At 43.5% G+C, this 20,359-nt stretch overlaps 1 protein-coding gene and 1 long non-coding RNA gene across 2 annotated transcripts; both read left to right on the forward strand.

Annotated features, from left to right (window-relative positions):
- The first annotated feature begins 5,677 nt into the window (after positions 1 to 5,677).
- Positions 5,678 to 6,809, forward strand: LOC112193970 (ervatamin-B). Its single transcript, XM_024334236.2, has 2 exons — positions 5,678 to 6,089; positions 6,187 to 6,809. The coding sequence occupies exons 1-2, from the start codon at positions 5,678 to 5,680 to the stop codon at positions 6,807 to 6,809; spliced, it is 1,035 nt and encodes a 344-aa protein (XP_024190004.2).
- Positions 6,810 to 8,479: 1,670 nt separating this feature from the next.
- LOC112191344 lies at positions 8,480 to 10,645 on the forward strand. Its single transcript, XR_002932933.2, has 4 exons — positions 8,480 to 8,551; positions 8,755 to 8,832; positions 10,049 to 10,115; positions 10,271 to 10,645. It is a non-coding gene; the product is annotated as an uncharacterized LOC112191344 (long non-coding RNA).
- The last annotated feature ends 9,714 nt before the right edge of the window (positions 10,646 to 20,359 follow it).

Genomic DNA, 20,359 nt, shown 5'->3' on the forward strand with positions numbered 1-20,359 from the left:
TGGCGTTGTACGAACTGAAACAGTCGACAATAATGAACTCCGTGCGCACCTCCGCCATACAGGGACTAGTGCCAATAACTAGTCGCATGTAATCCGACCCTAGTGGTTGTGTGACGTCACCGGAGAAGCTGAGCAGTGGCTCGTGATCCTGGAGTAGTTTCTTGTTCCGCTTGAGATGGTCGTAGCAACCGCTGAAGATGACATTGACAGCGGACCCGCTGTCCACCAAGATTCTCCCTACCGAGAATTTGCCAAGAATGGCATCGACTAAGAATGGGTCGTCATGGGGTAAATGTACTCCGCGCTCCTCCTCCTCTGAAAAGGTAATAGGCTCCCAACCTGATCTTGGGAGTTTGGCGGATCTTTCGTAGCGGATGTTGCAAACTTCCTTTGGGTGGTTGGCGCGTTCATAGCGCTTTCTTGCCCTGTGAGACATGTTGGTGATTGGAGCACCGCCATCGATGGTGTTGATGCGGCCCAAGGTCTCAACGTTGGCCATCACTGGCGGTGGTTGGCGCACCTTGAACTGCTCCAACTTGCCGTCACGGTACAAAGTCTCAATGGCCGTTTTGAGGGCATTGCAGCTGTTTGTATTATGGCCGCTGTCCGCGTGGTATTTGCACCACTTGCCAGTGTTCCTGGGTTTGCCTGTTTTTGGGTACTTTGGAGGGGGTGGCGGTGGGATCTGATCCTTACACTGATTATAGATATCTTCATATGAGGCCGTTAGGACCGTGAAAACTGCGTACCGTTGCGAGGACTCCGCCTGCTTGTTGTGGTTATCCCCATGAGTTGGGCGGTTTCCCTTGTAATAATGCTGCCCCTTCTGCCGCTTGGTTTGGTGGTGGCCCTGCTGCCACTCCCTTTTCTTGTCAGTTGGCGGTGCTGAGGGGGGCTTGTCAGCGGTTTCCTGGTGATTGGAAGATGGTTGGGTTGACCTTGTTGGCGTTGCTGGTGGTGGGGTCTCTCCATAGGTGATGAATTCCGCCTGGGCGTGAATGACCGCCTCGCTCATGACGTGGTCGTACGTCGCATTGGGATGATTGTAATTGAGGTGATAGAGGAACGGTCCCTTGAGGAGTCCTTTCCTGAAGGCCGCTGATGCCATGGTCTTATCTAGGTCGCGGCATTGAGATGCTGCCGCCCGCCACCTTGTGACAAAGGCCTTCAGTGATTCGTCCTCCCCCTGTTTAACGCCGAAAAGCTGACTTGTATTGTGATGTCCGGCGGACAGTAAGATGAAGCGGGAGAGGAAAGCATGCGACAGTGCATGGAATGAGCCGACAGATCCTGGCGGACACTCAAAAAACCAGTTCATTGCTTCGCCGTCCAACGTTTCGCTGAACAGATGGCATAAGGTTGCGTCGTCGAACCCCTTGTTGTTGCTGACCTTCTTGAAGGTGTCCATGTGGACAAAGGGATCAGTCATTCCGCCATACTGTGACATCTTTGGGGTTTTTGCATATGTCGGTCTGACAGCCTGCAGGATTGCGGCGGAAAAAGGGCCGGGTCTGGAAGTAAATAGCGGGTTCCGAGCTGACGCTGGGACGCCCGTCTCTGCCCGGATCAATCTCTGCTCCAGTTGGTGCATCCTTTCCAATAGCTGGGCGGTTGTGTCGCCGGCGGAATCGACCTGACTGACCTGCCGAGTTGGCTTGCGCCTAGGTATGGGCGGATCACCCTCAGTCCCTGCCCTGGCATTCGAGCGGTTGGCGTACGGAAGTGATTCCGCCACCTGTTCTAACATTGGTTGGGGTATGGGCGGCGGTCCCATTCCTGACAATCCAGGTGGGCTCAGCGGTACATGCATTTGTACGACCGGCCCTGGCGCCATTGTGCCGGCGCTGGGTCGACTATGCCTGGTGCTGCGTGACTGCTCGCTCTGTGCCGGGCGGTTGGTGGCCGCCAAAGTGTTTTTTAGTTCCTCAAAACGTGCCATGAGCGCAGCCATCTGTCCTTGGGCTTCAGCCTTCTCCCTGCGCTCCTCCTCACGCTCTCTGTTTGCCTTATGAAGATCCGCCAGTGCTATCTCGTACATGGTGACGAGATCCCGGCCTGACGGGCGGCTGCTGCTTGGATTTGCCTCACCGCCGGGATTGGCAGGGGTAGTGAATAGTGCGCGGTTAACGCCGATCACGGGGTCGGAGGGTTGGGGAATGGCGGGGAGCTCCGCCTGCTCTTCAGCGTTTCCCCCGCTACCGTTAGTCATGGTGATTATAGTGGGATGACCTTTAGTTCAAGAATTCCCACAGACGGCGCCAATGTTAATGTCTAAAAGTCTGGCGGTAGCCGGACCTTAGTTAACGCTGATCCGGTGGGCGGATCGATACTTGTGCTAATATCGTAGTTCCCGTTACCTGTCAAGTAAAATACAACGGGCGTCAGAGGGAGACCGCGCTGGGCGGTCTTCAACTCTCCGATGCCTAAGTTAGTCAATTTATTTATGTTGACAAAGTAACAGTAGGTAAGTATTGAATGCGTCATTAATGAGGAGAGAGGAGAGAACCTTTTATAGGTGAGGAAGAGGTTGATCTTCTCTTTGTTTTCGATGTGGGACTGATATGCTTCAGTTCCCAGTTTCAGAAGCTTCTGATGCCATCTTGGCGCGGCGCGTGACGGCGCGTCGGTGGCGATCTGGAGGTGATCCGATACTGAGGTTGTAGCCCGTCTGGCGGCGTGTCTGCATGTCATTCCTTTGGTTGGAATTAGTACCTTTGGCGGTACAATGAGCATGGCCCATTATAGCTAATTATGCTTGCAAATGTACATGTATGTACACATACAGAAAAGGAAGAACAAAACTCAATATTTGTAAGAGAAAATGGAAGTGAAGCTGACCAGTAACAATAAGCAAGCCAGATAAAAGTTGCTTAAGAAAAACAACTCTCTTTCCCTTAAAACTTCCGGCCAATATAATCAACACTTTCTCGAGTGTAATACTCACCCTAGAGAGAAATTGAAACCCAAATCAGACAATTGAAAGCACATCAAAACCAAAGATTGGCTCTCCCTTTCTCATTCAAAGTACTAGAGACTTACCACAAAGCAAGGATGCCCGTTGACTGTGAGATTGCAAGGGAGAAACTGGCAATAGCAATGGAGGAATCCTCTCATCACATAAAGCCCATAAGTTATAACCAATAAATCTTCACAATTGAAAATGTGAACCAAGTATTACTCTATTAGGGTTTCAAATCAAATCTCACAGGAGACTTACTTACCATAGATTCAAAAGATGGGAGATCGCAAATCAACTATGATGGAGATTGGTGGTAAGTGTTTGACGAGATCGAGACTATCAATGATCGGAGGCTTCTCGAGAAACTAGAGACGATGGTGGGGAGAGAGGGGCAGAGAGAGAGAGAGACGTTGATGCGAAAATCAGAAGTGATGTAAATAGGCAAAGTCGATGGCTTTTCTTCTTAAGGAAATAAAGACAACGTCGTTTGGCAGTAAAGGAAAAGAAATGCAGCGACGAAAAACAAGCATAGTCGCAAACATAATCTACCTTTGCGACGACATTGGTGTGACCGAAGCAAGCACAAACTCATTTCGCAACAGCATCATTTGCCGAAGTAAATATTGGAGCAAAGGCTACGGCAATTCAAGGCCCACGCTGGCCATGTGTAGCCATTAGAATTCTTTTTTATAGTGAGAAGAGTTCGACGAGTAGGGGAGGTGGTCCGACAAGGGTTTGGTTTGAAGACAGATCTGGGTTTTTTTAGCAGAGAAGGCGTGAGAGAATGAGTGGATGATAGGGAGAGATAAAGTGGATCAGGTGGACTCTCTCCCCTCCGAAACCAAAAGAACCCCAAAACTAGAAGAACCCTAAACGCCCAAATTGAAAAACCACCGTCTCCTTCCGAGGACTGGATCTGAAATGAGGGCTGAGCCAGACGAGGAAAAGGCGGAGGCACCGTAGAGATGAGGCTGATATATGTTGTCTGAATATGATCATATATTGAAAATGAAACAAGTATTGTTTTTCAGTGTATTCAGACAACATATTTAATTTATCTGTCGTCTGAAAAACTTAGACAACAGAAAATCAACTTTCTGTTGTCTGATGTCTGTCGTCTGATGACATTTTTGGCATAGTGACTCAACACCTATCCACTACTTTTTTTTAGATTTCTATGTGGTGATTCACAGTTATTCTGAGCCTCAATTAGTATTACCACTTAAGAATAGAGTTCCATGACTTCCCCCATTCTAGTTAGATTCCAAACTAGAAGAGTATTCTAGATCTCCTAAAGGAACAAATAGAGGTCTGAAGAAACGAATCCATCGCGGCAACTAGGAAGCCAGCAATATCAGTTGGTACTTGGTAATTGACTTTGAGTGCATCAGTTGGTACTTGGTAATTGACTTTGAGTGCAGAGTGCTGGCTTTGGTACTTGGTAGTTGAGTTTGAATATATATGCTGAATGGGGTTGCACAAGAAGCTACGTGCTCCCCTTTTTCTTATTTTTTCCGTGATCAGTTTGTGCCTTTGTGGGAGCTGTGTCACTTGTGCGTTGTGGGCCTGTTGATATCATGATATGTTTAGACTTTAGACGGTTTGTGGGCTTTGAAGTTTGAATTGTGCCATTATGGGAACACTGAACACAATATATATACATATATCATATCTGTTGTTTATATATGGCCACTTGATGGGGGTAAAATGTATACTTGGGAGCCAAATGTCAAAATCTCAGTGGGAGCAGTGGCCCCCACTAGTCCTGAACTGCCTCCGCCCCTGCCCACGTGAAGGAGATCGCGGAGTTCGCAGTGTCCTCAAGAAATCTAAGAACAAGTTGGTGTTCCAGAGCGTCGTCAAAGGCGAGACTCAGGTGGTCGCCGGGGAAAACTTCCGACTCGTTATTGCCGTCAAGGATAAATCCTCGGCTGTGAAATATGAGGCTGTTGTGTGGGAGAGGCTTTGGTTGAACAGTAAGATATTGACCTCCTTCAAACAAGTCAAGGAGTAGTTTATATGTCGATTTATGTTGCTTATCTACCTTCATTAATTTCGCTATAATAAAGATCGAATGGAGAATTTAGTGCTTGTTATTAATTTCGATGTTGTTTCCAGATATTTCGTAATATAACGTGTAAGTTTGATATATGTTCGATCAGGCTCATTGTTCTTCACTGTTTGGAAATTTTGTGAGTCTCCTCGTAATTAATTTAACATTTTAAATCCTGAAATAAATCCCTCTCTAAAAAAAAACAGAAATAAATTACAGGTAAGGAAACCACTAAATTAAATTGTAACATATATAACATAAACAAAAAATTACAGGTACAATTAATAGTGGTTGACCACAAAAATTACAGGTACATTTAATAGTCACCCTGTGATTCTTCACTATATATTACATAAAAGAAAATGACCAAATATTAATTAGAATTAAACCCACCAAATGAAAAACTATTATTCATAATTGTGATACTTTAAGAATGACAAATTTTAAACCAGCCAAAATTAAATTCCGGTAGGTCTATCATAGTATGTGAGACATGCTCACATTTTATATAAACCGATGACAGCATGCTCTCTCCTTCACAGCTTGCTAAATCAAAGTCATTTAGTATCAGAGACCCCTCATTGATATATACCAAGTGTAGTACTGCAATGGCTTTTCAAAATAACCTTGTTATAATTGCCATTTTATCTATCATCTTGGGGGCAATGGCACAACCCCCAGCCACGTCCAACGATGAAGTTGATCCCTCTACATTTTTGAAAACATTTGAGCAATGGATGGCACAGTTCGGACGCACTTACGGTGACAATGCAGAGAAACAAAGGCGTCTCACCATATTCGTGAAGAACTTGTTATTTGTAAATAACTTCAACAGCCAAGGGAATAAGACTTACAAGTTAAGCGTCAACTTGTTTTCTGATATGGCCAATGAAGAATTTCTCGGACTTTACACTGGATTTCAAGCTCCCAATGTCACCTTAAACTCAAGCTCATTCCGAGGACAACGTAATATCAAATCTTTTAGGTACCAAGACCTGTCTGAAACTGATGTTCCGACTAGAATTGACTGGAGGGAACAAGGTGCTGTTACCCCCGTCAAGGAACAAGGACAATGCAGTAAGAACCACCATATCTCAAACCTTGATATCAATTCCTTGTATATTAATGACTTTCTTCCACGTAAATTTATCAAATTCTCTGTACACATATGCAGGTTCTTGTTGGGCATTTTCAGCAGTGGCAGCAATTGAGGGCATTACCAAAATCAAAAGTAACCAATTGATTTCACTGTCCGAGCAACAACTTGTGGACTGTAACAGAGATCAAATTAACAAGGGCTGCGGTGGTGGTAATATGGAAGATGCCTTTAAATACATAAATGACAACGGAGGAATCACTAGTGAAGAAAACTACCAATACAAGGGTGCAGAAGAGACATGTGACACTACTAAGACGACTGAATATGCTGCCAAGATAAACGGTTATGAAATGGTTCCTCCCAATAGCGAAAATGATCTACTGAAGGCCGTGGCCAAGCAACCAGTCTCAGTTGCCATTGATGCCGATGGAGATGAATTTAGGGCATACGCAAGTGGGGTATTTTCTGGTAATTGCGGGACAAACCTAACCCATGCTGTTACAATCGTTGGGTTCGGAACGACTGAAGAAGGCACCAACTATTGGTTAGTGAAGAATTCATGGGGCGAAACCTGGGGTGAAAAGGGCTACGTGAGAATTCTTCGAAATGCTGGTCCTCCAGGAGGTTTGTGTGGCATTGCTATGTACCCTTCTTATCCAACTGCATCAGCTATGGCACCCGCTCCCTCACCACTGTAGTTAGTAAACATAACCTTGCAGATCAAATAAGTTCAGATGCTAGGAACTAGTCACTAGTGGTGATCAGGCTATGAATTTTTTTCCTTTTCTTTTTTTGTTTAGTTTGTTTTGTTTTTTATTACATTTTTCCTATCAAATTTAGAAAATAATTATTGTTTCAAAAGAAGTGTGTAACAGTGAAACAAGAGGCCTGTGATTGACAATCCCTCATTTCACCCTACAGAACATTATTGAGACAAGTATTCGAATAATAACCATTTGGTCTAGTACTTATTGATCGACAATGTATAATTAGTATTCTTTTAGTCACTTAAAATGAAATTGAAATACTCTTATCAAAGACATAATTCTATAGTCGATCTATGTATAGAGATACTCACTACTACAAATTTCCCCATTAGCACCCTTTTTTTAGCCACTAAAAAGTCATCAGTCCCAAAATGAATAGTATTACACTAATATAAAAGATCATTGAGTTTTTTTTCCATCTCACTGTTCATCAGTATGTATAGTACACAGTAGATGCAAATTATTAGTTGTTTATTCCGTATGACACTGTTAATGGGGTCAAAACTGTAAAAACACACATGCTTTTAATCCTTTTATCAACTATAGTGATCTATGATAGCCGTCGGATCAGTTTCTTTGCTTATCGAACGCTTAATTGACACAAAGTCCCTTTCCTTCTAATCTCTATTGAGACTCGAGCGGAACCCGAAAACCAAATCTAGTTTTTCTTCCCCTCTGTCTCTCTCTTTCTCCCCTTCAGAGTTCAAACCTGAACTAGATCTAGTTTTTTCTTCCCTCACTTTAGTTCGATTTCTGATCTCTCTCCTCTCTAGTATTTTCTCTTCTAGGTGACTGCTTGCGCGTCTGAACTCGGCGAGACACGCGAATAGCTGTGGATTATCTTCTCTCAACCCAGGTGACAATCTCAATTTCAAAACTTTATCGAGGATGATACTATGTTGTTTTGTGTTTTGTATGTCTATTCATTGAATTTGGTTGACTCTGATGACATGGATTTGCCTCAGTTTGATTGAAATTTCCCGATTAGGAACTTTTAGGTTAAGCTATATGCTTCAGATTAGGAGAGTTATTCCGTGGTCTGGGGATTTAGGTTTGTAATATGCCAATATCCAAACTTGTTTAGCCTTATAGTATGGAATAAGCAATGGCTTTCTGGAGGGTAATTAATAGAATTGTTTGACTTAGTTCAGGTTAGTTTTAAGTGTGAAGCTTCTGCACAAATCTAGAGACTCAGCGATTTGCAGATTTTATGTTTACTATTTTTGTTTCTAATGTTCACAGTTGGACCTGGACCTTGGAAAGTATGAGCGATTCCTAGAAATCAAGCTGACCCATGATAATAATATTTCTACCGGAATGATTTACCAGGCACGTTGGTTAAATTTCACATGTATTTATGATCAATATATTATACATATATCAATGATTCCAAAAATATCTGTATTATCTATTTATCTTTGATGCCACAACTGACAAAGGTTTGAATTTTCTTTGTTTCGGTCACAGGATGTTATAAACAGAGAGAGATAGGTATTTTGTCTGAGATTGAGCTCATTTTAGATATATTAATCTGGCCCCTATTTTTCTTATATTGATTACTTTTCTCTTTCTTTTTTAACGTATAGGTTGTCCCTCACATCACAGATGCTATCCAAGACTAGATTAAGTGTGTAGCACATATACCAGTTGATGGAAAGTCAGGCCCTGCTAAGGTTTGTGTCATAGAGTTTACTCATTTCATTCTCAAGTTAACTATCTGTTTTCATTGGGGGGACTCTCTATTTCAGCCTTAATTTTTCCACACCGTGTCAGAATTAATTACGTACTTAAAAAATAATGTAGAGCAGTAAGTCACAACCACAGAATGATTTATCTTGGGAAACCTTGACTTACAAAGTCTTCTCTTCCTATGCAGCACCAATATTGGTCATTTGGTCTTGGCCTTAATCTTTGGGGCAGCCTTGATTTCTTAAAAGCAGTTTGCTTCAAGAGGGTAATCACTCAAACTCAATCCTTTCTAGTATCTATTCTTGTTTGTTTTCTATGTTTGGCAAGATAGAGAAGCAAGTTTCCATGATTACAATATATCTGTTTTCTTGTTTTTAAGTAAACTAAAACTTTCCTGAGCTGATCAAAATCATTTTCTGGCTCAGCCTTTGAGCTAGAAATGTTGGGAAATCAAAGCTAATTTGACCATTTCTCAAAAATTTACCAGGCATTTTGGTTATCCCACTATAATATATTGTTCTTTTCTTTTTCTATATTTGTTAAACTTCTTTCTTGTTTGTTGGTTGTTTTTGAACTGGTTGTTAAGCTTCTTTCGTCATATGAATTATTCTTTGGGCAAAATACTGACTACTACCCTATAGTTTGGGTCTAAAATCAATTCAGTCCCTAAACTTCTAATTTCATCAAGAACACCTCTGCACTTTCAATTTTGATCTAATAGGTCCAATTTGTTAGTATTACAACAATTGAGTCATTTAACTTGTTGACGTGGCTCATATATGACCTATGTTTTATGATGTGGTGTTGAGGTGGCCTGCATAGTCAATTTTGGAGTGAGTCCCACTATTAGAAATCTATCAAATAAATAGTTTTTCAACAAATAATCCAACTATAACTTGAACTCATAATAGAATATTAATGAATTGGACCTATTAGATCAAAATTGAAAGCACATGGGTGTTTTTGATGAAATTATAAGTCCAAGGACTGAATTGATTTTGGACCTAAACCATAGGGTAGTAACCAGTATTTAGCCCTTATTCTTTTGTAGGCTTACCCCGAATAAAATTTGTCATTGGCAATTAGCATGTTGGTTGGTGCTTTGTTTTTCTTCTTTGTGCCTATATACATTACATATATGAAGGTGTGTATGAGTAAGAGTGAGCTAATATCTTGAACTTTCAACTTGCTCTAGATTTTGTGTTTTTCGTTGTTATTTGATAACAGACATTCAACTGGACTGAAACTAATCCTTGCTGAATCCATTTCTTTCTCTGATTGGAGCTGGTCTAATGCTAAACATCAATCTCATAAACTACATAAACTTATAAGTTTGCGACTGTCAGAGCAACATATAAACACATTGTGAAAATTTAGGGGATCTGGGGTCTCTTTTATTATCAATTACTGGATACGTGATATTACAATCTCTGTGATATCCTTGAATTTACTAAACAGGTGATACTTTTTCTTCTTTTTAGGTCTGCTACTGTGCCTATCTATCACATTCAAGGGGCAAAACACTTCCTTTTATTACTGTTGAAGAAGGTACTTGCAGGTCTTGGGTTCTGTTTTATAGTGTTCGGTGATTCATCTTATTGAACTAATCACTTGATATTCATGTACAATGCATGATACTGCATATCAACATGTTTTGTTACACTTATCAAAAATGAATTAATTGGGTCAATGTTAATTTGCAGGGTTGATTTTCAAATTTGAGCCTTCAATGTTTGTATGACTGAGCATAGAAAAGTTACTAGTGGTAAAGTTGCAGCCATGGAGAGGAACATGAATAAATTTATGTTTTCTGATGTATTTTATTTGAAATTGCATATGATCTGTACAGTAAATTTTAGAAATACATGGTTATAGGTGTGCCAAATTGTTATATTTTTTTTTTATTTATTCCCCAAATTTGGCCACTGATGTTGGTGGCATTGAGAAAACACACTATTACAATAACAGTGGGAAAGAAAAAGGTAATGTGCTGCATTGGGTTTTGGTATGCCACTGTTGTTTTAACAGTGTGGATTGCCCCAATAGCACCCACAATAGAGGGGACTGATTTCTCATTAGTGGCTGCATAGTGGCTAATGACATTGGCCACTGTTTTCAGTGTGCTTTGTCCCGATAGGGACTAATTCAAATAAGTGGGGTTTGGGGAAATTTGTAGTAGTGACTACTTGACAATAAACAAGAATAATACTCATTTTGAGTGAAACTACATGAATACTATAAAATCTACATAAATAAACATACCTGCATCTAGAATAATAACACCCACTTTTAATTCTCACACACAAACACAAACACAAACAAAAACACAGGAATATTCAGAGGCAGATGTCCGCAAAGGACTTTACGAAGTGCAATCTTCCAAATATCAGTCGTTGGATGGGTGTAATCGAACTTCAACGGCTCACTTGAAAGCCCACGTGTGATTCTAGTTTGTCACTTTATTTCTTTCTTTCTTTGACCAAGTTTGTCAAGAACCACATTTTGCAGCTCTCTCGTGAATCATCTTGCTTCAGAGAGATGGTGAGAATCTAAAACTAGAAACCACAGATTTGTTGAGGACTTTTCCACTTTGAGATAAATCGCATTGCACCACCCACAAAGCTTCTCACCTCTCTCACCCATCAATAATAGTACGGCTAGATCCAGAAACAAATAATAAGTGCATACTAAATTTCACGTTAACATATAATTATTAAAGATGGAGAAAAACTAAAAAGAAAATGAGAAAATAGAGAGCTATCCCAACTCGAATTCTCACTAACAAAAAGACATGTGGAAGATTAAAAGCAAAGCCAGAGATTTTGGATCTAAGAGGGAAGAATTAGTTCAAAGCATATGCAAAATCTAATCCTGATATCTACGATCTCATCATAAATCTCAAATATGGGCTTCTATTTCTTTTTTAAATTGTAGAAGTGAATAGTGATGCATTGAGACTTGAGATTTGAGAACTAGGGAATTTGAAGCGGTGAGAGCGGACACGCGTCATCTACCCGCATATGGTTTTTTTAGTCAATAGGCCTGCAGACACCCCTGTTGAGTAAAATCACAAACTTATAGAGTATATATTGATCAAATCCCAAAGGACAAGGCTCGATATCAAAGGCTTGTTGGAAGATTGATTTAATTGTCTCATACTTGACCTAATATTGCCTATATTGTGAGTGTTGTTAGTCAATTCATGCATAATCCGAGTGAAGTGCACATGAAAGCAGTGATTCATATGTTGAAGTATTTGAAGTCAGCACTTGGAAAATGACTCATGTTCTCCAAGCACTTGAACATTAGTGGATATACTGATGCAGATTGGGGTAGATGTATTCCTGATAGGAGATGCATTTCAGGTTTAATCTTGTTATGTTTCTTTTGTTGGTCTAGGAATTTCTAGTTTTGGAATTAATGGGTGAAAATAAGGTGAGAACATGAAGGAAATTGAAACAATACATATCAGATTATCAGCAAAAGGATGATCATCATAAAACCATCAAAATCCAAATCTCATAAAGCATTGATAAAAAACCTCACAATCTCTATTTTATCGAAATTTCCTACTTCTTGACCTACTAGACTTATTACTTCCACTTGTTTTGTAACTTCTTTAGGAGACAAAAAATGTTGTCAGGTAGGTCTTGTAGCGGGGGGCTGATAAGGGTGGGTTGGCCAATTAGCCCAAACTTTAGCCACGTACAATTTCCTTGGCAACTTCTCTAAAGTCTTGAGGTGCCTTAACCTTCAGTTTGGTCTGATTAGTTTTACCATTCAGACCAGCATAAGCATTTTGATCTCTTGAAACTTGGTTGTGAACGTTTCCGTTATAAGCTTGTGGCTTAACTTGGCCAAAGTTGAATTGGTTGAAGCCATAACTTTGTCCATTACAACCATATGCCGAAGTATAACCATATTGGTTACCATTGATGTATTGCCCATTGTAGGCATATGTAGGGTTAGACAAACCATTACCATATTGACTATCATGGTTATATTGACCATAATTGAAACCATTGGTATACCTCGGCTCATGATAATTTTTATCGGCCAATTGAGAGTAACAATTCTGGCCAATAGAATTGTTAGTTGGCTCAAACATATATATATATATATATATATATATATATATATATATATATATTAGAATTATAACCTTGCCAATTACCATGACCCAATTGACCATTCATATTTTGGCCGAAGGTTTGGTAGTAACCTCGGCCTATTTTAAATTGCTCTGAACCATAAATTTGACAATTATAGCCATGATGGCCGAGAATTGAGTCAGCCATATTCGGTTCATAAAAATTATTTTGTGATCGATTGAATTGCATGCTACGAACAACACCTAAAAATATTTGGTGTCCCACTGGGAGTGCCAAAAGATGTTGCCTCTGAAAACCGTCTAGGCCAAGGTAGCCGAGGGACCAAAGAACAAACGTCCTTCTTGGTGAGTAGATTAAGGGGTGTGCCAGCACACGGCCAAAAGGCCAAGCGTGCAAATGTAGATGTAGTACGCTTTTCTGACTTTGTCGAGCGATTGAAAGCCGAGGAAGGAACAATCTTGGCTAAGGGTTAAATGCCTTGGAGACAAGGACTTTCGAGTTGTTCAATGTGTTTGGTTCCAAAACCAGTCGGCTTGCAAACTGTCTCTTCTAAGCGTGTGTGCGGGCATGCCAGCACCGTGGGGTGCAGTTGTCGGGGGAGTCCCTTGACCTGAATTTTTCTTCAAGCGTTGTGGACGAGGAGAGCACCAACCTCGTCACAAGGTTCTTCTCTAGCCTTCCGAGAAAAGACTTTCTGCCTTACGGATAAGGACTTTGGATGTGATCTCTTCGTGTCACCGAATCAATACTCAACGTTGTAGGTTGAGCAGAGCAATCACTGGGAAATTTGGAGAAAGCACGGGTTTTGCTAAAGCGTGACTTTAGCTTCACTGGGGTTGTAAGGGCGTTACCCTTGCTTCGCTGGTTGTGTCGGTGGTAGTAGCACTGGCAGTCGGCTCTTGGAGAGACTAGGACTGGAAGTACGGTAGCCGGGTTTCAACAAGGTTGAAGGTTTACTCCTGGGAGGCTTTGTAATCGCTGGGATTGATTGATTCGAGAGAGAGAGGTCATTCGTTTATCCTTTACACCTAGTATTTATACACCTAGGGTTTCGACTGTTCCTTGCTACAGAAGGATTATAGATTGAAATTTCCTATTCAATCTCTGCTATTTGATTCCAATAAGGTTTCGTTTTCCTTATGGATCACAGAATGGGCGAAGCTATACCTCAAACCCAAATAGGCTTATTTTTGGGCCGCAGGTATCGGCCCGCTGGGCTGAATCCACTAAAGGATTTTGCCAAAAAAACTTTTGGGCTCAAACATTGCCCCCCAGGCCCCGAAATCAGGCCCACGAAGATGTAACTGATTGAAGGGGACTAAAACGACGCACCGATTGCTTAAAACGATATCATTAATGAGGGTCGCGTCCTTTCGCTTACGAAAACGCCTTTCTGTCTTATCGTTTCCCTCACAAAATTTCTTATTTAAACCCGCAGCCGCTTCAGACCTGTCACATCAGAAACTCTTTTAGTCTCCTAAACCCATAAACCCTCTTACTTCCAACATCTTCCTCACAGAAACCCAGAAATGACTCCCCCAAATAAGATAGTCATCGATCAAGAAGAAGAACTGAACAAACAGGTTGCCCATTCTTGGGGAACCAGCATCGGTGCCCGCATTCGTCTTCACACCTCTATCCATAGACCCTTACTCCTCCAATTCCCAAACCATCATGTCGGACTAGGCCCAGCGCCGCAACTCTATTCCGGCCGACGCTATCGCTTTCTAAGGCCTGCCCGCTCGTCGACCCATTCCAGTTCTCGAAAGGACTCCTGGGGATTTCAACAATTGGGGTGCCCAGAAACATCGAGCAAAAATAGGGCACTGGCCATCCTCCATCAGAGCGGCGGAGCTTTCCTGGTACCGCGAAGCACGAACGTAGATCTGGCTCGCTGGAACGCAGCAGGTATTACTCATACTATCGATCTCTGTTTTCGTCTTCCGCGCGGTGGCAATCGTTCACCGCTGGCGGCCTTTCTCTGTTTTTGGAACACCGCCACAAACACCTTTGATTTTCGATTTGGCCAAATGAGTATCACTTTGCTGGATATTCTCACCATCACTGGCCTACCCATTGATGGCGAGCCTTATCTGCATGGCCAATTCGACTCTGTCACTTTCACTTCGACCATGGCCCAACTTGGTCGCAGCGCTCACAGCGGCTCCTATCCACGATGGCTGTCCTATTATAGTCGGGAGCACAATGCGACTGGAATAATTGCTTTCTTGGAGTATTGGCTCTGTAAATTCATCTTCTGTACTTCCTCCTGTAAGCCCACTGGTGCTTGGACTCTTCTGGCAACGGCCCTCTACAACGGCCGCAGTGTCAGGCTCTGGCAACCTGTGTTAGGAGCCCTTTATCGCACTCTGTACCAGGCCACTATGCATCCTTTTGAGACTAGCATCTCTGGCCCTTTTTGGATTCTGGACTTCTGGATCTAAACTTATTTTCCATATTTTCGTCACGATGACATCCCGCTGCTTCCACTGGCTGACCAACTCTTGGGTCAATGGCTCAGCCGCGAGGAAAGGTACTCATCTCCTCCTTACTCCGAATGCTTCAAATATCTGTACCTTCTGGATGAGATGCCCTACGGTGATATAGTACTGGGTAGAAGATTCCCAGCTCCACTTGAAAACAGATTCTTTCCTGGCTCTCCTTGCTACAGTGATCGCGCGCACTTGGCTTTTCACCGCGCGATCTCCTGTTCAGACATTAGGATTGCCGCCGAAGAACTTAGTTATGAGCTTTACGCTCCTAACCATTTCGCTCGCCAATTTGGCCTCGTCCAATTAGTGTCATTCCCACTGTATGATGCTTGGAATTACAACACCTCTTGGCGTAGATTTGGGCCCCCCTCTGGGCCTTTGCCGATACAAAGCATGCTCACACTGGTTGATCTTCCCGAGTGGGCTAAGGATATCGACGCCGTGGATGGGACTGAGGAAGGATACGAGGAATGGTGGGCAGAAGTTTATGTCAATTGCTGGAGTCAACGGGATAACGAACTCTTCGAGACCATCTTTGGGGAACTGAAATATCCTTATGCTGCTGACATCGAGCTGCTTGCTCGCTTTCCTGAAGATGCTGCATGATCTCTGCCTCCTCTTGAACCGGCAACGTAACAGGTGCGAGCCCCGCGCCAGGCCCAGGCTGGTATCGTAATATGCGAGCCCCTCCTAGAGGTAAGTATCTTGGTTTATACTTTATTCCTTCCTTCACTCTTCCCTTTTTACTCAACCTTTGCTGCATCAGGGAAATGTGCCACCTTCTGGCAGTCGCGCAGTTAATGCTTGTCCAGCCACTGGCCAGTCCAGAAAGCAGAAGACGGTAATAACGGAGCCTGAAGTTGAAGATTCCTCTTCTGACAATGATAACCCGCAGACGATAAGAACTTTCTTGTCTAAAAACAATGCTTTCTTCCCAAGGCAAGTCTAATCCTTTGACCCTGGCAGATTGCCGCTGTCTTGGCCCTCAAGCGCAGTCGCTCTGACCCTCGAACTGATCCGTGGGAGGAAGATGAACCAATCGCTAATCGACTGGTAAGAAACTAAAAGCGTATATTGGAATCTATTTCTCATTTCGTGCAACCATATAACAATCATCGCTTGTAGGTTCGTCATAGGTTCTCAAGACAAACTGGGGAAGGCTCTTCAGTAGCTGGTGAAGGCACATCTGCTTCACAGGCCCAAGCGCCTACTGGTTCCGATAATCCTCCACCTCCTGCCAGCATCGCGAGCGATATGCAATTGGCCCCAATCCCAATGCAGGTCATAGATGATAGCTCTCTTGAAGTGGAAAAGAGAATGCCTCCTTCGGATGCTCCTCATGAGGAACCAAGCGCCGCACCTGTCCTGGCACAGATAGCGCCTGACCCAATTCCTAGCGAGGTGGTTCAAGAACCTGCGCTAATAGCAATCCTCCACGAGCCTCCGGCCGCAGAGGTACGTTTTCTTAACAAACATAATGTCCTGATTCTTGTCTTATTCTTTGGGCACTCTAATGATTCTTCCTTAAAACCAGAATCTTGGTCATGTCGAGGAAGTGGCCGTTGCTGCGGAAGTACTTAGCGCCAATCCTGCTGACCCCGCCGGTGAAGATGTGGTTAACCAAGAGCCTGCCCCCCATGCTCTTGAAGCAGGAGAAGGGATGAATGTAGAACCGGGGCTGGAAACTGTTCCTGTTGTGGATCCTCTTGAAGCTCCTACTGCTGCTACCCCAGATCCACTGCCTGAGCCTCCTTCCATACTGGAAAGGCTAGCTCGCGTACTTGAGGTGACTCCTCCCGGAGTTATAGATGAAGCCAGGGATGGACTCCACTGTCTTTTGAGTCCCGATATCCTGCTGCCTGGCTCATCTGTCAGGGCTCTGGAGTACTTACGGGTTCTTCATCGTGAGCGAGCCATCACTGAGAATGGGTTCACCGAGATAGACGAATTGCTACAGAATCTTCCCCAGTGGATTAATGAAAGAGCGGCCGCGACTGCGCAAGCCAGGCAAGCCCAAGCCCACTATCGGGGCCTCGCTCAACAAATGGACACCTCTCACGACTTCCTAGGAGATAGGGCTACCCTTGTTAGAGACTTGCGGATCACGCAAAATCATCTTCGGTCCCAAATCCAAGAACTTCAGGCCCAATTGACTGTTGTGACGGCTCGGCTTGAGCATGAGGAACCCTTGCTGGAGCAACCCTTAGCAGCCTCCGAAACATTATCCCAGAACCTAGCTCAAGCTCGCGAAGCAGCCTTACAGGCGGAGCGAGCTGCTGCCGATGCCAGTTTTCGGTTGGACGAACATTTACTTCGTTTGACCCATGCAGGCCGAAAACTTTAGGCCTCTAGTGTTATGCCCCTTTTGTATGAACAATATTATTATTAATAAGTTAAATATTTAGCCCACTTTGCTTGGCCCAAATATTACTCCAAATTTCAAGTAGTTCATCGTTTTAATTTACCTTTATTGATATTGAAACTGACGAAAGGATAATCTCTAAATGGGGCGGTTACCTTCTTGAAGACTGCCCCGCTTCCCACACGGTTTCAACTTCCTTCATTTCCGAGATCACAGCATTCAATTCCATTGATACTCTTATTGATGGCGTTGAAAATACTTCAACTGCCCATCGCACGATTGAGGCTACTGCGACTGGAGCTATAAATACCTGTACTTTGGAGAAGTGATAAAGCCAAGCAACTATGGCTTTTCCAGAGATAATTTCGCAAGCCTTACTTCTCTTCCTTCAGTTTCTAAAATCTTCTCCCCACGATCTCACCCTTAGCCTCAAATTCCTAGGCTTTATGGTTTAATCTCAAAACCTGGGTAGGCCTCATGGCCTAATCTCAGGTCTAGTGGCGTGTCTTTGGTCTCTAGAAATCCGGATGGGATTCACCGGTTTCAGTTAGACTGAAGAACACGCGGCCCTCCTAACGCGGCGGAACGAGATTCTGAGTGATCCGTCTTCTCCAATTGTCAGCGTGGAGCAGGAGGGAGAAAGGCGGAAGGCCACGTTGAGGCTGACCGTTCTTCTTCCACGGTCTACCTCCGGGGTCTGACTATCAGGCTTCCGTTTTTCCCCTGAAGGTAGATGTGGTTGTGAGTCACGCTCTCTCTGAAGACCATCTTCATTTCGGAGGATAATCACCTGGAAGGGTTATGATGGATTATTTCCTTCCCTCTTCCTTCGGTACAGACGATAGCGGCTGCGACTCAGATCAGAGGAGGATGTGGGTGAAGAGAGGAAGAGCATGAGCGGTCATACTACAGCCTTCTTGCCACAACAAGATCCAGAAACTCTTAGAAGATCTGCAATCCTTATGATTTTGTAAGCCACATTTGGCCTTATAATTGCGAATGTAACCGTGTCGATTTGTACTTTGTACTGCCTTTGGCCGCAAAGCCACTTTATGAATGAATGTTTCTTCGAGCACGATGCAAAAATTGTTATGAAAGCAAAAAATTGTTATGAAATAAAGCCTCATGTATAGGCCAATATGTATATTCTTAACACACATTGTCAAGGACGAATAAAAATGCAATAAAAACAAAAGTTGAAATTGAAATTGAATAAGGCCCCAGCTAAGGCAATTGAATAAGGCCTCAACTAAGGCCTGGATGCATAGAGTGTTGCCCCCCTAGTGTTCGTAGGTAAAGCAAATACATGATACTAAGGCCACAGGAAAAGGCCTGAATATAGACAAATAATGTGAGCCGATGAAGACTATGGTTGCCCCCCTGTCTGGGAAGAAGGTTGATCAGGTGGATCTTCGAACTCCCAAACACTCGAGTAATATTTCTTCAGGAAACTCCCGTTGATGGGGTTGCGATGGATGTCGCCATCCAAGTCTCCGAGGTGAAAAGCCCCGCGCTCCATGATACGGTAGACAACAAAAGGGCCTTCCCTTCATGGAGTCCACTTACCACGACCGGTCAATTTCTCTCCAAAAGGCAAAACAGCTTTCCAAACGAGGTCCCCCTCTTTGTAACTATGGCCACTCGTCCTCTTATCATAGGCGCGGGCGACATGCTGTTTCTCCATCACTAAATTATCCAAAGCCGCTAGGCGCTGCTCGCTCAAATCTTCGTGTTCTTGCCACATCGTCTGGACATAATCTTCACCGATCAAGTGATGCTGATCTTGTATGCGTAAGGAATGAACGTCGATTTCCAAGGGTAAAACTGCATCATCGCCAAACATTAGTGCATAGGGTGTTGTAGCAGTGGGATTCCTCTTGGAGGTGCGGTAAGCCCATAGTGTCTCATACAACGTATCGTGCCACTGTCGAGGGTTTTCAACCAGCATCTTCTTTAGCAGGGTAATAATAATCTTGTTACTGGCCTCCGCTTGACCGTTGGACTGAGCATAATATGGAGTGCTGTGGATTAACTGGATACCTAAGTCGTTGACAAGTTGCTCGACTGCACCTCCCATGAATGCTGCCCCCCGGTCTGAAAAGAGCACTTCAGGGATACCAAACCTGCAGATGATGTTATGAAAAATGAATTGGCGAATGGTGGCACCGGAAGCCTCCTTCAAAGGCTCAGCTTCGACCCACTTGGTGAAGAAATATGTAGCCACGATCATCCCAATCAGGTCCAATGCCCAGCCTCGTGCAGGCCAAGGCTTAATAATAGGTTGCATGGGAATATTAGGGATATGCTGGACTGGACCATGTGCTTGACAGTCTTGGCATCCTTTGGCGAATGTAATACAGTCTTTCAAAATGTTGGGCCAGTAATAACCATGTCTCCTGATGAGCCAACGCATCTTCTTTCCCGCTTGATGGACTCCACAGACTCCTGTGTGTGCTTCGCGCATAAATCGCTTTGCTTCGCAGCCATAGACACAACGGAAGTCTATGCCATCTTCCCCACGTCGTCGCAGTTCGTCACCCCTGAGGAAGTAATTTAAGGCAAGAAAACGAATCTTCCTGACCCTTCGGATGATCCAGTCGTCGCGGTCCTGGAGCCTATTGACGTCGATTGGCGCATTCCGTTGATCTACTACCTCAAACGAGTGCCAAAAAGTATGCGATGGCATGTCCCTTTACTGCTTTCTGAGGCACATATTGCAGCGAAAATTCAGACAGGGCCAGTACCCACTTGCCAATGCGACTTCTCAGAATAGGTCACGACAACATGTACTTGACCAGGTTGGTTTGAGCGATGATGCAGGTAGTA

Source organism: Rosa chinensis, chromosome 3 (assembly GCF_002994745.2).
Source record: "Rosa chinensis cultivar Old Blush chromosome 3, RchiOBHm-V2, whole genome shotgun sequence".
Taxonomy (NCBI): domain Eukaryota; kingdom Viridiplantae; phylum Streptophyta; class Magnoliopsida; order Rosales; family Rosaceae; genus Rosa; species Rosa chinensis.

Coding starts and splice junctions, on each gene's coding strand:
- LOC112193970 (XM_024334236.2), top strand. CDS start 5,678: ATGGCACAACCCCCAGCCACGTCCAACGATGAAGTTGATCCCTCTACA. Junction 6,090..6,186: donor CAAGGAACAAGGACAATGCA/GTAAGAACCACC, acceptor ACACATATGCAG/GTTCTTGTTGGGCATTTTCA.